This window comes from Lissotriton vulgaris, unplaced genomic scaffold, assembly GCF_964263255.1.
Source record: "Lissotriton vulgaris unplaced genomic scaffold, aLisVul1.2 SCAFFOLD_285, whole genome shotgun sequence".
In the NCBI taxonomy this organism is placed as follows: Eukaryota; Metazoa; Chordata; class Amphibia; order Caudata; family Salamandridae; genus Lissotriton; species Lissotriton vulgaris.
This window is the reverse complement of record NW_028246414.1, coordinates 545,107-560,942: the sequence shown is the minus strand read 5'-3', so window position 1 is coordinate 560,942 and position 15,836 is coordinate 545,107. Positions and strand designations below refer to the sequence as shown.

At 47.8% G+C, this 15,836-nt stretch overlaps 1 protein-coding gene across 2 annotated transcripts in view; it reads right to left on the bottom strand.

Moving 5' to 3' along the window:
- Positions 1-15,836, bottom strand: part of LOC147665960 (copine-5) — a 1,339,740-nt gene that overhangs the window by 988,055 nt on the left and 335,849 nt on the right. Inside the window, exon 2 of one of the 2 annotated variants that reach the window (XM_086949376.1) lies at positions 567-626. The exons of the other annotated variant lie outside the window; for it this stretch is intronic. Within the exon in view, the coding sequence (XP_086805502.1) occupies positions 567-626 (60 nt within the window). The remainder of the gene's footprint in view (positions 1-566; positions 627-15,836) is intronic. 2 annotated transcript variants of the gene reach the window in all.

Here is a 15,836-nt window from a genome sequence, read left to right as displayed (position 1 = left end):
ACAAAGTGTCAAAAAGCTAATTCTTCTACTTATTTGGCCATTACCGGCAATGAGACATCCAAGCCCATCCAGTCTGAACATGTCCCTGTCTGCCTCTATGCGACTTGATTTTTTATTTTTAGGTTCACACTCTCTTTACTTTCCCACTGATATATGGTCTGCTCCCCTCTGAGGCCTTTCTGAATTGTGGTATTGAATGTCCCCCAGTCAGAGCAGCTGAAATGTGCTACCATGCCCTTACCCCACTTCCGGCTCCTAAGCGTGCATTGTCAGGAGTCGCAGGCCAGTGAGAGGGCAGGTCCCCAGAACGGAACCCTAGACATCTCTTCCCACATTAGACACCTAAAGAGCTCCTTGTATATCTAAACACATGCTGCTATGAGAATCACCACAGGGCTGATCACCGTGACAGGATAACACTGCGGTGCAGACACATTTACCATTCTTATTTCTTTATTATTAAACACCCACCCGCCAATAATTAATTCTCATCTCAAATGCATAGAAATTCACGGGCATAAAATGCAGGTATAAATATCATTTATACCTGTATTATTAATAAATACCTATCTGTCCTCGGACGCCTCGAAACAGGGTCCGTCCCTGTCAGTGGTGCCTTAAAAATCCTTAAAATAAATAAATAAAGACAATATTATAACAGAATTTCAAAATTGCGCTCAACGTCCAAGGGTGAAAAGTGAATATTAATTTAGTCAATTTAAGAGTTCTGAAGTTTTAGAACAGTGCTTGCTTGTTTGGTAAGTGTCAAATTCCCATATCAGTCCGACTTTTTAATGTCCTTAAAACACTGATTGTGGGGGTGGGGAATGCATGCTTCTTTATACTGGGAACAGACACTGACCAGAATGAAACCACGTGACTTTAGCCAGGTATGTAGATGACACGTGCTGGGTTGGGATGAGTCATACCTGCTTTTATATGAAATGGGGGGAAAGGAGCCATATGATTAGTTGGAATCATGCTTCTGCGTCAACTATCAAAGCGGACTAGATGGACAAGGACTGTCTTCTGTCGGACAACAAGCGCTTTAAAATATTATACCTGTCCAAGGGTGGGAGCAGGAAAGAGGGGAATGAAGAGGGAAGAAATAGGTAAACACAAGAGCTAAAAATAGGGAGTGAGGTGATATTGAACTCTATAGGATGAAAGAAGGAGGAGGGAGTGGTAGGGTAGGAGAGAAGAAAAAATAACATGATGACACCACAGATTAGAGAGAAAGTGAGAGATACAGGGGGGGGGGCTCGGGGAAGGTGAATATAGGAAAGAGTAAGAGCTATGTTCACAAACAATGACCATAAAGCGTTAATATCACTCAAGTCTACAGCATCTATGAGAATGCCCTGCTAATAAACATATCCTCTCTCACCTGGGTGTTTAGATACCATGGAGGCAATACAAAGCATCCAGGCTACAGAGTTGAGCGAAGACATTGATTCTAGTCATGTCCATGCAGGTAAACAAAGACACTCATTCCAGTTAAACTTACTGAAGCAAGCCCAGCATTCACACCAACTACACCTACCCAGACAAGCTCAGACACTAACATCAGACACAAGTCAAGTTAGAAATTCGAGCTGTACAAATTCAGACAAGCCACGCAGCTCACACAAGCTACACTTCTACAGGTGGCTGAAGATGGTCATAACATCTACACCTTTGCAGACAAGACATTCAGATAATCTACTCCTGTGCCCACAAACCAAGGCATAGAGAGAACTACATCATTCCAAAAAAGCTAAGATAACACACAAATCGACAGTCATACCCAGGGCCACTGGAATTATGTGATTGTGCAGTCTCAGCGTTTTGAGCATAAGGAAAGCTTTGACTCATTTGTCACATAACCTATCATCTGCTGCATAATCTGCAGATTTAAAAAAAAGAATTGGTTCTAGCTCAAACGATTCAACGAGCAGCAGATGGCTGGACATGGAGGGGGATGCAAAATAGTCCCTTCTAAATGGTAATGAAGGCACTCCATTGATGGTGGAAGGATACCGCTAAATGGGCAATACAATGAAATGAGAGAGCAATACTCCATTGAGCTAAAACAAAAGATGGCAATATCTCATCCAATAGCTGAGACGCAATGGGTAAAAAGAGCCAATGAGTGAAGGAGGAAGCCCCAAAGCCCACTGTATTGTATTTGAAACAATAGCTCCGTTTAGACACCTCCCTGTCTAACCCAGACCTAAATAAGCATTGGCTTTGCTAATAGCGCTCACCTTTGAGACTTATCAGCTTTGCCAATGCCTTATGGTGATGCTGTACAGAAGATTTTAAAAAAGGTAAAGGAAGTTGTGCTAAAGTGTTGTGTTTTCTTTTAAGGTGGAGACAGCAGAAACTTGTAGCCTGGCCTCCCCACCCCAAAACGAAAATGAAAACAAGAATTTGCAATGCAATGGTCTCGGCATCATTAAAGGTAGAGCTATTGGCATTGCTCATGACATTTTTTTTCTTTAAATCAAAAATAAATGGGCATTGTCATTAACATTGCCAATACACAGCACTCTGCACTCAACAGCACACAATGCTCTGCACTCACTGCTCTGCACACTCACTCTGCACACTCACTACTCTGCACACTCACTACTCTGCACACTCACTACTCTGCACACTCACTACTCTGCACACTCACCACTCTGCACACTCACCACTCTGCACACTCACCACTCTGCACACTCACCACTCTGCACACTGACCACTCTGCACACTCACCACTCTGCACACTCACCACTCTGCACTCACCACTCTGCACACTCACCACTCTGCACTCACCACTCTGCCCTCACCACTCTGCCCTCACCACTCTGCCCTCACCACTCTGCCCTCACCACCACTCTGCACTCACCACCACTCTGCACTCACCACCACTCTGCACTCACCACCACTCTGCACTCACCACCACTCTGCACTCACCACCACTCTGCACTCACCACCACTCTGCCCTCACCACTCTGCCCTCACCACTCTGCACTCACCACTCTGCACTCACCACTCTGCACTCACCACCACTCTGCACTCACCACCACTCTGCACTCACCACTCACCACTCTGCACTCACCACCACTCTGCACTCACCACCACTCTGCACTCACCACCACTCTGCACTCACCACCACTCTGCACTCACCACTCTGCACTCACCACTCTGCACTCACCACTCTGCACTCACCACTCTGCACTCACCACTCTGCACTCACACTCTGCACTCACCACTCTGCCCTCACCACTCTGCCCTCACCACTCTGCCCTCACCACTCTGCCCTCACCACTCTGCACTCACCACTCTGCACTCACCACTCTGCACTCACCACTCTGCCCTCACCACTCTGCCCTCACCACTCTGCACTCACCACTCTGCACTCACACTCTGCACTCACCACTCTGCCCTCACCACTCTGCCCTCACCACTCTGCCCTCACCACTCTGCCCTCACCACTCTGCACTCACCACTCTGCACTCACCACTCTGCACTCACCACTCTGCCCTCACCACTCTGCCCTCACCACTCTGCCCTCACCACTCTGCACTCACCACTCTGCACTCACCACCACTCTGCACTCACCACCACTCTGCACTCACCACCACTCTGCACTCACCACTCACCACTCTGCACTCACCACTCTGCACTCACCACTCACCGCACTCACCACCACTCTGCACTCACCACCACTCTGCACTCACCACCACTCTGCACTCACCACTCTGCACTCACCACTCTGCACTCACCACTCTGCCCTCACCACTCTGCCCTCACCACTCTGCCCTCACCACTCTGCCCTCACCACTCTGCACTCACCACTCTGCACTCACCACTCTGCACTCACCACCACTCTGCACTCACCACTCTGCACTCACCACTCTGCACTCACCACTCTGCCCTCACCACTCTGCCCTCACCACTTTGCCCTCACCACTCTGCACTCACCACTCTGCACTCACCACCACTCTGCACTCTGCACTCACCACTCTGCACTCACCACTCTGCACTCACCACTCTGCACTCACCACTCTGCCCTCACCACTCTGCCCTCACCACTCTGCCCTCACCACTCTGCCCTCACCACTCTGCCCTCACCACTCTGCCCTCACCACTCTGCACTCACCACTCTGCCCTCACCACTCTGCACTCACCACTCTGCCCTCACCACTCTGCACTCACCACTCTGCACTCACCACTCTGCACTCCACACTCTGCACTCACCACTCTGCACTCACCACTCACCACTCACCACTCTGCACCACTCACCACTCTGCACCCCTCACCACTCTGCACTCTGCACTCACCACTCTGCACTATGCACTCTGCACTCACCACTCTGCACCACTCACCACTCACCACTCTGCACTCACCACTCTGCACTCACCACTCTGCACTCACCACTCTGCACTCACCACTCTGCACCACTCACCACTCTGTACCACTCACCACTCTGCACCACTCACCACTCTGCACTCACCACTCACCACTCTGCACTCACCACTCTGCACTCACCACTCTGCACTCTGCACTCACCACTCTGCACTCACCACTCTGCACTCACCACTCTGCCCTCACCACTCTGCCCTCACCACTCTGCCCTCACCACTCTGCCCTCACCACTCTGCCCTCACCACTCTGCACTCACCACTCTGCACTCACCACTCTGCACTCCACACTCTGCACTCACCACTCTGCACTCACCACTCACCACTCACCACTCTGCACCACTCACCACTCTGCACCACTCACCACTCTGCACTCACCCTCACCACTCTGCACTCACCACTCTGCACTCTGCACTCTGCACTCACCACTCTGCACCACTCATCACTCACCACTCTGCACTCACCGCTCTGCACTCACCACTCTGCACTCACCACTCTGCACTCACCACTCTGCACCACTCACCACTCTGCACCACTCACCACTCTGCACTCACCACTCTGCACTCACCACTCTGCACTCACCACTCTGCACTCACCACTCTGCACTCACCACTCACCACTCTGCACTCACCACTCTGCACTCACCACTCTGCACTCACCACTCTGCACTCACCACTCTGCACTAGGTAGAGATAATACTAGCACCCTAGCCCGCTCACTGCCTTTTGTATCTGAAACCTGCAGCGACTTTTGTACAGGCTGCATGCAAAGCTTGACATACATACATCTTGGAGCACCTTGGAAGTGTTGCAGCAGAAAGAGCAGTCGTTTTAATTTAAGTAGACTTAGGTCATTTAATATTTTGAAAATGGTTGTACGTCCTGAAGTAGAAGCAAAGATGCTTTTCATTTGCATCAGTTAATGTAGTAGATTCTGCCTGTGCAATGTACCAGCGTGTTTGTGATTGGGTTATTTGCTGTCGTGGGTCTCCAATCACGCTCCTACATAGTTTCTGAAAAAGCTTTCTTAGTATCGCGGCCGCCCCGGAAGTCAGGCACGGTCGCCTGTGACGGGGGCGGGGCCACGTTCAGACCGGAAGAGGAGGCAGGCGGAGTCGTTGCGTCTCGCGGCCCGGGGCTCCTGTGAGCGGTGTAAAGCCCCGGGGCCGTGCCAGCAGGAGGTTGGGCGCCGCGTGCTGAGGTAAGGTAAGTTCCAAAAGGCTGGAGCGCGATTGGTGCACTTGTGTGTGTATATGCTCGTGTGTGTGTGTGTATGTATGTGTGCGACGGTGACGGCGGGGGAGGGGAGGGGGAGGGGGGGCCTCGGTGCACTTGTGTGTGTGCGCGCGTGTGTGTATGAGTCAGGGGTAGTGTCTCTGTATGTATGTATGTGCGTGCGTGCATGGGCGCTTGTGTGTGTGTGTATGCGCATGCGTGTGTGGTGCTTGCGCTTCCCAGGAGACAGCGCCTGGCCACAGCGCGCGTTCCAGTTACAAATCGCCTGGAAGGATGCGCGTGGCCGGGACACCCCTGGGAATGATAGTCGCTGACAAAAGATCTCGGCGGAGACGCGCTTCCGCGCGTTGACGCCGAGACCTAAAAAGAGATGGCAATAGGAGGGAACAAATGGGGGGTGGGAGTAATTCGGAGCCAGCCGCAGAGAGGAAAAGCAGCACACGTTGTAGAGTAACACGGAGTGGGGGAGAAAAAAACCCAACCAAGAAAGAAACTCCGAATTCGAGAGAGGCAGGGTGTTTGGCGAGGGAGAAGCACACGAGAGAGAGAGAGAGTTTGCAACATGAAGGAGGCAGCATCATGGCGTCAGCGGGGAATGAAACGCATGCGAGAGAGAGCTCAAAAACACATGCACTCTCTTGGAGTTCTTAAGAAGAAAAAAATAGTTCCCTAAAGAGCAGCAGTGGAAAGACAGAAGTCAGCCAATCAGAGAAATGGTAAAGAGGTTGTGATCGCAGAGAGGGACACATGCAACATGGACAAGGAAAAGCATTGAATACGAAACATGCATATGAGAGTGACAGTAAGGCCAACCAGTGGCAAACAATAGCGGATCTGCAGGCGCGGATCTGCAGGCCCCTCTCAGTTCTTGGTAGGCCACAATAGGTCTTGTGCAACCGTACAGCTTTTACTGGTAGTTCGACAGAAAAACACAGAACGCATCGCATTTGTTTTTGGCGTGTGAAGCACTTTCCATTGGGATTTCCATGTTTGGAATTTGAGCAAATCTATGCACCCAACCATACTAAAATACAAAGTTACCTACAAAACTTCAGAACGTTGACTGTTACTTTCCCTCATGCAGCCAAACACCCTCCCACATACACTGAACAAACTACAGCTGAAAGGAAAGCAGAGTCTATATTTTATGTTCCCAGCTCCATCTGTACAACTTTCTGAGAAATACAGCTCTCTCCCTAAAAATGCAAAACGGATCATTTCCAGACATGGTGCACATCCAGTGTTTCAGTCAAGAATATTGTCCTTCAGGAGATCCGGACTGCGTCGTGGGGCTATATATGCATGATAACAATATCAGGTCAAATGGAATGCATGTGTTGTATTTGTTTGTTCTTTAGTTTTTTGTGGTTATTACGGTTTGTGTTTTAAGCACACACTGTTAGCTCGATCGACTCTGGGTGCTTTCCTAATACGCCAAAATACTTAAGGCCTAAAATGTGTACAGGCTCTGACGTGAATGTTAAAATCGCTACATTTTCTGCGGTTTCGAGAACGGAAAGAAATACAGCTCTTACCCACGTTTTATTCACATGTTAGTTGCTGAAAATAACAGATAGATGGTACTTAATTTCGCAACGCCAGGAAGGGGGGGGGGGGGGGGTAGGGTTGTCAGAAACAAAAGCCTCCCTGACGACCTTTGACCTCCCTGTGGGTGGCACGGGACACATTCATGGCTTATCTCTGCCGGAGAAGAGGATTCGGATGTCACCCATCACTATGTAATACCTTTATTACGCAGATAATCTTAAATCCAAACCACGGGCGTCATTTAGGGATTGGCAGAGAAGTACTGCCATAAATCGGCCTGGCTCCCGACCAGTCAAACCCATGCTTTCCCGCCACATTTAGAGGCGGGCACTGCTAGGTTTCTGATGGGGCATTCAGCTGGCAATAAAATACAACAAAACAAATTCCCCTTTGCGCTGAAAATTCTCTACATGCAATCTTACCCCATAGGTATGTACTGAAAAGACGTACAATCTTACATTACCATACTCAATATTATCAGTCACAGACAGTCTCCTTTATTATATCAAAAGTGGTTTATTCACATAATTATTAAAATACCTTTTACAATACCAATGTATAGACATCCAACCATTCATAAATCGGGGACTTGCCTAGACAAATGAGGTATATCTGGACTTATTAGATGTAAAAAAAAGAGTCCTATCTATATTACCTTTAATAAGTAACACCCGTCAGCAGATCCTCCGTTCATACTACCATTGCAAGTATTATTTCACGTCAATTATCAAAACATCACCAAAAAATAAAAACGGTATAATTAATAACACATTCCATATCTGAAATAGATTATGTCATCATAAATCCTGATTCTTCAAAAATACTTTTGACGCAGTGTTTCGGCGGTGCGTGGAATCAAATCCCTACCTTCATCAGGTTAAATTCATATCTATTAAGTATACCTGCAAGCTACCTCTGACCTGGAGTAGAGAGGTGGCCAAAGTGAAAGGGAGTATGACAGAAAAATGGGGAAAGTTTATCTCAATTGCAAAACGTTATTGCTGAATTATTATTTTCCATACACCTAGTAATGGGTGACACTGCTGGCTGGTGGCGGAATCTTTTTGGAACAATTGGGTTGCAGCCTCTTCCCTGGAACTCCTTAGGGAGGAGAACTATCAACATTTTTTTTTGTAAATACATTGCTGCCTCCCCTGCATTCCAAGATTTGAACCCATGCCATCTGCAGAATGTGGGTACACAAAACAGAATCTATGGGTGTCTGGAACCTGTAGATCTAGGAATGTGGCCATGCAAGACTATGTTTTTCCATCTGGACTGCAATCCTTCCTGCTATGTCCCTGTATTGGTAATCGAAGTCTGGATTCTTCCCGGGCCCAGGAAAAGCCTCTCTGGTCTATGCACCCAGGGGCCTTCTCCCACACCCTGCATCAGAAAGAGTCTGGAAGACAGCTCGGCTGGCTCCGGGCTGGCATTAGGGTGTAAAGATGAAGTGTTGGGCATATGGGTCCCCTGGATCTCTTCCTCATCACCTGCCTTGTTCATCATGTATACTGAGGCTGTGATCAATCTTATCCATTTATTTCTTCTAAATTTACCCAGACAGTACCCAGATCATCTTCTAGATGGATGGTGATCTGGAAACAAACTCTGACAGGTTTCATACATGTGCGAGAGAGGTCATCTACTGGCTCGACACTCAGTCAGACAAAACTGAGGCGACAGTGGTTGTTTCATCCCGACATTGGCTGTATCATTGGCCTTTTCTTCCAGTTGAAGATCTGAAGCAGGTACAGCATCACTGGGCTCCCTACTCCAGCAGTTATACTCTTGTGCTTTATGAGCCATGTAAGATGAAGCAACCCAGGTACTCTCCTGCCCATGCTCGTCTCTCAACCAATCAGCACTCTTGCAAGTGCCCCGTATTGAATTGAACTGAATTGAATTGAATATTGATTTATATAGCGCGATTGCTGCCCAATGGGCGTCCAAGCGCTGGGCATGTAGACAGAGCTGGGCAGTGCTGAAGAGGTTAGAACTCGGTAGACCTTGTAAACAGAAGGGTCTTCAGTTGCTTGCGGAAGGAGAGCAGGCTCGAGTTGGACCGGAGTTGTAAAGGAAGTGAGTTCCACAACTTCGAGGCGTTCAGAGAGAACATCCTGCCTCCGGTCCTAGCTCTCCTAACTTTAGGTACCACAGCCAAGAAAGCCTCCGTAGAGCGAAGATTTCTACTTGGGTGGTAGTGGGTGACTAAGTTGTCATTGATTGCTGGGCCTGTCTTCCAGAAGGCCCGGTGGGCAATGCAGAGTGCCTTGAATGCCACTCTCTGCCTCACTGGCAGCCAGTGCAAGCTTTTTAATCTGGATCTGACTGACTGAGTGCGTGGGATCTGTAGCAGGGTACGGGCTGCACAGTTTTGTACCACCTGCAACTTTCGTAAGGTCGTCTCAGGGGCTCCCACGTATAGGGCGTTGTTTGAATCTAGCCGGGACTGAATCAGGCCTTGTACTGCCACTTTTTTGGCTTCCAGTGGCAGAAAGGGGAGAACCTTCCTCAGTGTTCTGAGTAGGCCGAAACATGTGGCAGATAGCTTAGTGGCCTGGGTGGTGAAAGAGAGCCTTTTGTCCAGCCATACTCCTAGGCTTTTTACACTTTCCTTAGGGGTGGGAGGGGTGCCCAGACAGGAAGGCCATAGGGAGATGAGTGGCACTGGTGATACTGGGCCCAGGAGCATGAGCTCAGTTTTATCTCCATTGAGTTTTAGGGACGAGGATGCCATCCACTCCTTGACATCTTCTAGACATTTCATCAGGCCTTCCGGGGTTTGCCTGTTGCCCTCTTGGGCCAGAGAAACCACTAGCTGGGTATCGTCGGCATACAATATGATTTTAATACCGTGCGGTTCGACGACCCCAGCCAGTGGTTTCATGTATATGTTGAACAACGCAGGGCTTAAAGAAGAGCCCTGCGGCACCCCACAGCTCAGTGACTTGCTGGCTGACACTATTTCCCCGTCAAAGATCTGAAAAGATCTGTTGGTCAGGAAAGAGTCAAGCCACCTCAGTGCATCGCCTGTTACTCCGATGTTACGTAGACGGTTCAGCAAGGTGGCATAGCTGACCGTATCAAAGGCTGCACTTAGGTCAAGGAGGATCACTGCCACTGATCCTCCTTGATCTAGTATCCTGCGTGATTCTCCGGTAACCGCTAACAAGGCGGTTTCAGTACCGTGCTTAGGTCTGAAGCCTGTCTGGGTCGTGTCCAATAGCAAGTTGTTTTCAAGAAATTGGACTAACTGGGTGTTTATATGCTTCTCCAGGACCTTGCTGACCCAGGGGAGTAGTGAAATAGGACGGTAACTGGAGTGATCTTCTGGATCAAGATTTGGTTTCTTTAATAGTGCACGTACCATGGCTCTCTTCCATACAGTGGGCACTGTACAGGAGGAAATGGAGGAGTTTAATAGATCCAGAATTACGGGAAGGGTGGCCTGGCTTGCCCGGAGCAAGATCTCCGGGGGAGCTGGGTCACGAGGAGAGCCAGATTTGACTTGGCGTGCCAATTGATTAAGGGTGTCAAGGTCTAATGGGGGGAAATGTTCAAGATTTGGCTGGTCTGGGGGAGTGAGGTGTCTCGAAGATATTTGGTCGGCTGTTTCTGGATTTGTGGCTGCAATCGGGAAGGAGGAGTAGATCTGTGTAACTTTGTTATGGAAGAATTCCGCTAGCTCATTGCATTGTTCTTGCGTTTTTGCCAGGGGAGGAGCTGTGTTCACTTTGGTGCATTTTTTTACCAAGTGAAAAATTTCCTTGGGTTTGGATTTGGCTTCCATAATTTTGTCCGCGAAGTAGGTGGCCTTGGCCGTCCTAACCCCATCTCTGTAGGCCTTGATAGCCTCTCTATATTGGGACTTTTTTTCAGGTAGGAAATCTAGACGCCACGCTCTCTCTCGTTTCCTACATAGGCGTTTTTTTTCTCTTAAGGTGTCTGAGAACCAGGGTGCTGATTTATGCAGCCTCTTTGATATAGATCTCTGAAAAGGGAGAATCGTATCCAGTGAGTTCGAGATCCAGCCCTCATAGTTCTTGTTTGCCAAGTTGGGGTCTTTGCAGGGGGATGGGCGAGTGGAATCTAAGTTGGTTATCCAAGATTCCATAGGTAGTTTAGCCCAACTCCTCTTCGTTACGACTTGGGGGGTAGGGAGGGAGGTTTTGCCGGTGAGCCAGGTAAGCGGGACTAGGAAATGATCCGACCAGGGAAGGCGAGTGGGCTTGCCCACCACCAGCTTTCCCATGCAGAGGAACGGAACCTCTCTTTTTTGGTGTCTGTGAAATGAAGCTCACTCCCTCTTGATCTGTGCCTAACATGTCATTTAACTCACCTTTAAAGGAAACTTTAAACCTTCAGTGGCATCTAGCGCTGTAAAGCCCAGCAGTGTGTATATGTGCTGTACAAAAGCTTTCAATGATAATAAAATAATAACCTCAGCTGATCCTGGTCCTCTTGACAAACGGCCTATGAATCCATCCTTTCACTTCGACCAGCTGCCAACAAAATTGTCAAACCCAGCACTGGGGTAAGAAGCCATCGAGGACCAGGCAGTCCGGCACGAGGAGCCAGCCTGAGTCCCAGGACTACTTGCCTCTCCTGCCCCAGACGCTGCACCTGCTGCTAAGCAAAGAACAAGAGACCAGAGCCACTAGCCAAAGAGACCTTGTATGCACATCCTCATCCAAAGCACGGGTGAGGCAGCCCTGAGGACTGCATGCTCTCCTTGCACTCACAAACAAACTGTAACCCTGCCTCACCTTGAATGGTGGTGTCAGAGGCGGTTTGGAGAGACCTAGCAGCTCTGAATCCTTGAGACCGGTATTGAATGCTGCACGTTCCTTTGCCCATGCAGCCTTGTAATATGTCTCGAGGGTACTCCATATCTGTAGGGCCAGACCATTAAAGGATGTGATTTGTAACCTGTGGCCAGCGATTCCCATGATATTGGGATTTAAAGTTTCCATTGGCAGCACTCCCAACTGACCTACAGGACCCACGCGCTTGGTCGACCCTAAAATATTTGGACCTTAATAAGTTAATTTTCAGATGGAAGTCGCTTAAGCTGCAGCACAGCTGGGGCACCATAAAAAGCAATGACCATCCAGTCTTGTGCTTTGTGTCATTTGTGTCTATCCTTTCATCTAAACCATTACCTGGGAGCTAAAGGCGACCCCAGGGCACTGGTGACGTTTTTAGAAACTTTATGCAGTGGCCAATCGAGAAAAATAGCAGGAACCTGTAAGCCAACTTTCCCACCTGGGAACATACCTGCTAGTTTTTTTCCAGTGCTCAACAGCTGGGGCTCACTTAGCTTCCTTAGCTTCAAGAGAAAAACTATAGAAAAGGGAGTCGCTGTATGAAGCAGAGTTTGGGGTGTCCGTACCCTTTCTTGGGATGGCAATGTCGCCTCTGTTCCTTAAATAAATCCACACCTTTGCTTTCTCGCTGCACCATCAGAGTCCAAAGATTCTAGGATAAGACCTCAATTTAACACATCCTCTTCTAAGCTTCTGAAGTCTTCTGAAGAAGTTAGAGTACTGGACATGGCGGCAGATAGAGAAGTGCAGAGGGATTGAAACAGAGGTAAATATACAATATATCCCACATACTTTAATTCTGTACAATTGGGACGTTCCCTTCTCTTCCTAGAGTACAGAGGGTTCATACAACTCTCGGTCAGATGTGAAAATGCATTTTTATACTTTCTCATATTGTTAGGTTTTTCTGGCCCCAGAGTTGGGAGGCAGCCCTTAGCCAGTGGCTGTGGAGAATGGCCTCCGGCTTCTATTCCAGTGTTATCTTTCTAAATCTTAACATTTGCCTGTCTCTTAAGGCTGAAGGCTGTACAGAAAACACCATCATTCTTGACCTTGGAAGTCTCCGTCTAGCAGTCCCTGCAGTAGTGAGCTCCTACCGAGATCATGATAAACTTTTGTGGTAGGGCTTGAGAAAGTTCCCTTTCACGACTCTGGGTGATCCAAAATACAGACTGTGTATCTCAAATGTACCTAGAAACATCTGGTTCAGAGGTCAAAGGTCAAGAGAGACCAAATGGGTCTCACAAGTCAATGTTGTGGTTTTTTTAAAATTGGAAATGCAGGGGCCATTTCCAAAAAAGGCTAAACTTGCTTTGGCTATGGCCAGGATTTCATGATGGTTCAAACACCCGAGAGACCGTGGTCATCTGCTAGACCTACCAGCTGGCTCTGGCCATTTAGAATTGAATATTAAGGTATAGCCATGACTCCGACCTTGAGAACTCAAGAAGCGTGAGATCTGGGTAAATGATGCAAAGGCTCTAAAATGAGAATGATTGGATGCGGGCAATGGAACACCACCCTAAGGCCTACAGTGAAGAGAAAAACAGCTCTGTATCTGTCTGCGGCGGTACAGGAGCAGATGCAGACTCCTAAGTCAAGGATGATGCAGGATAAGGAGGCGGTGACATAGGCCGTCCGCACATGGAGTCATGGATTGCCCGCAGTCGCCTTCATCTATGATGGTATATAAGTTCTTGGATCTCTTCTGGCCACGTCTATTGCAACATGCTTTTAGATCCTGAGAGGAAACTTCTTTGAAATGATCTCCGCGTACAAGTCCAACTACAAGCAAGTGTTTTTAGATGTTCCTGGTCAGAAGTCTGCACCTTTCCACTCTTGGAAGCACAGTTTCCTCCGTCTTCGAGGTTACGGCAGCCGAGCATTCTCTAGTTCCGTGGCCTGGTCATGAGTTTGAGGGGCAAGCCGTCCCAAACAAAGAACTGTCCTTGGAAAACATCTCTCTGGTTGGTGGACAATTTCTCCTTTCAAATGTAGGTAAAATAAGGCTCTGATAAAAGAGACCAGCCTTTACTTATTTTTGTTTCTAAGGAAATTTGTAAAGCACCAGATGTAAAGAATTGTTGTTTTAACAGAGCACTGTAGTTTTCCTACTTCTGGGGGGCAGGCAAGAAGCCAAGGAAAAACTATCTCCAAGCCATCCCTAGAATCTTAGCTCATCTTCAGTCAAGAAATAGTCTATCTTTTTATTATTTATTTCTGTCTTTCCAGGCTTATGCCGAGCAGATGGAAGCGGCCTGGAGGCAAATCAGCATTGGCATTTTTGATTGCAAACTGGCTCTCCTGGCCAAGGACTTCTTGATTCTAGGCGATGCCCAGTCCAATCAAGAGGGGAGGACTTTTTAATGGGATAATGTCTCTGCACCATGACAGGAAGTAAGGTCCCCTGTCCTGTCAGACTCTGCTAACCTTCGTTGCTTCGAGTTTAACAGCCCGTCTTCCAATGTCCAGAGCTATTGGTAAACAGGCCCTTGACCCTGTGTTCAGTTGCCACAAGCCTCATTCTCCTCTTAGCCTAATATGAACAAGAAGTTGTCTGACCAGCACGCAATTACTGCAAAACACTCTGACTCTTAAAGTTAGACGGCGTTAGTAATAAAGCTACTGAATACCAGCGGAAGTGTGGCATGTTTGGCTACACTTTCTGTGGTAGTGAGAGAGCCTTGGAGGTAGATGCACTCACTTTAATAGTAAGAGGGAGCTAAAATTGGGGGGAAGTGACTAACAGTGGGACTGAATGAACGAATATATCATTTCACTTTATTATTAAGAGGGAGCTAAAATTGGGGGGGGGGGGGGGGGAAGTACCTAACAGTGGGACTGAATGAAGGAATATAGTATTTCTAAGGCACATATACACCGTAGTCAATCTTGGAAACTGCTTGAAAAATGATCAGCCACGAAGTTCTAAAAGAAAAACACGAGTAAGTTGTCTTCTTAGAAGCAGCAGAAGGTATCTGAAAGGTGTCAACTACCCTAAACAACTGGCTCTTCAATAGGCAGACTGCAAACTAAAACAGAGTCACTATTAGATACACTGACTGTAACAGTTAGAGTTTATTAGTTATAGACACACCGGGTCCTATTCGCAAAGTAAATTTCATCTGGAAAAGCAAGTTTGCGGCCAAAAATCGCCTCTGTCAGCTGGCAGGAATTCATAAAGGGGGTGTGCAGTGAGGAGAAATCTACAGTAGTGAATCCCACTAAAGATGTCAGAAGTGGGCGATACAAGGAGTAGTTTGCCTTGAAAGTTTGGGAAAGTTTGTGTGTACACCCAGACTGCTCGCGACCCCTTACTTCCAGGAGGACTGATCACCTACCAATTTTCTGAGGGCGCAGGGGAAGGGTTTTCTCCAATATAGGAAAAATTATAGTTCCTACTGAGAAAAAAATAATGAAAAACTGCATTTGCACAGGTGGCTTTGTTCCATTTGTGCAGAGTTCTTTGCTATGGTACAGAGGAGGCTTTAGAAAGTCAATGACATTGCAGATGACATAGAAAACCTGTGCCCGCTGAAGCTTTCTATGCCATCTGGAAATGTTTCTGTAGATTGCGAATAGGAAAAAAAACTGTGCAAATACGCAAATCTTCACCTATGGTTTCATGAGCTTTTTCGTGAGTAAGGCTAAATGACAATAAAAATGAAATATCAACAGTGAGACTGCATTAGATTTACACACAACCGCTGTAACAGTGAAAGTGAGCTGGTTTAGATACACTGCAACCGTGAGAGTGGATTTAGAGAATAACAGAGTGCATTTTTGTGCACACAGCAACAATGAGAGTGGGCTGATTTTATAGGCACGAACTA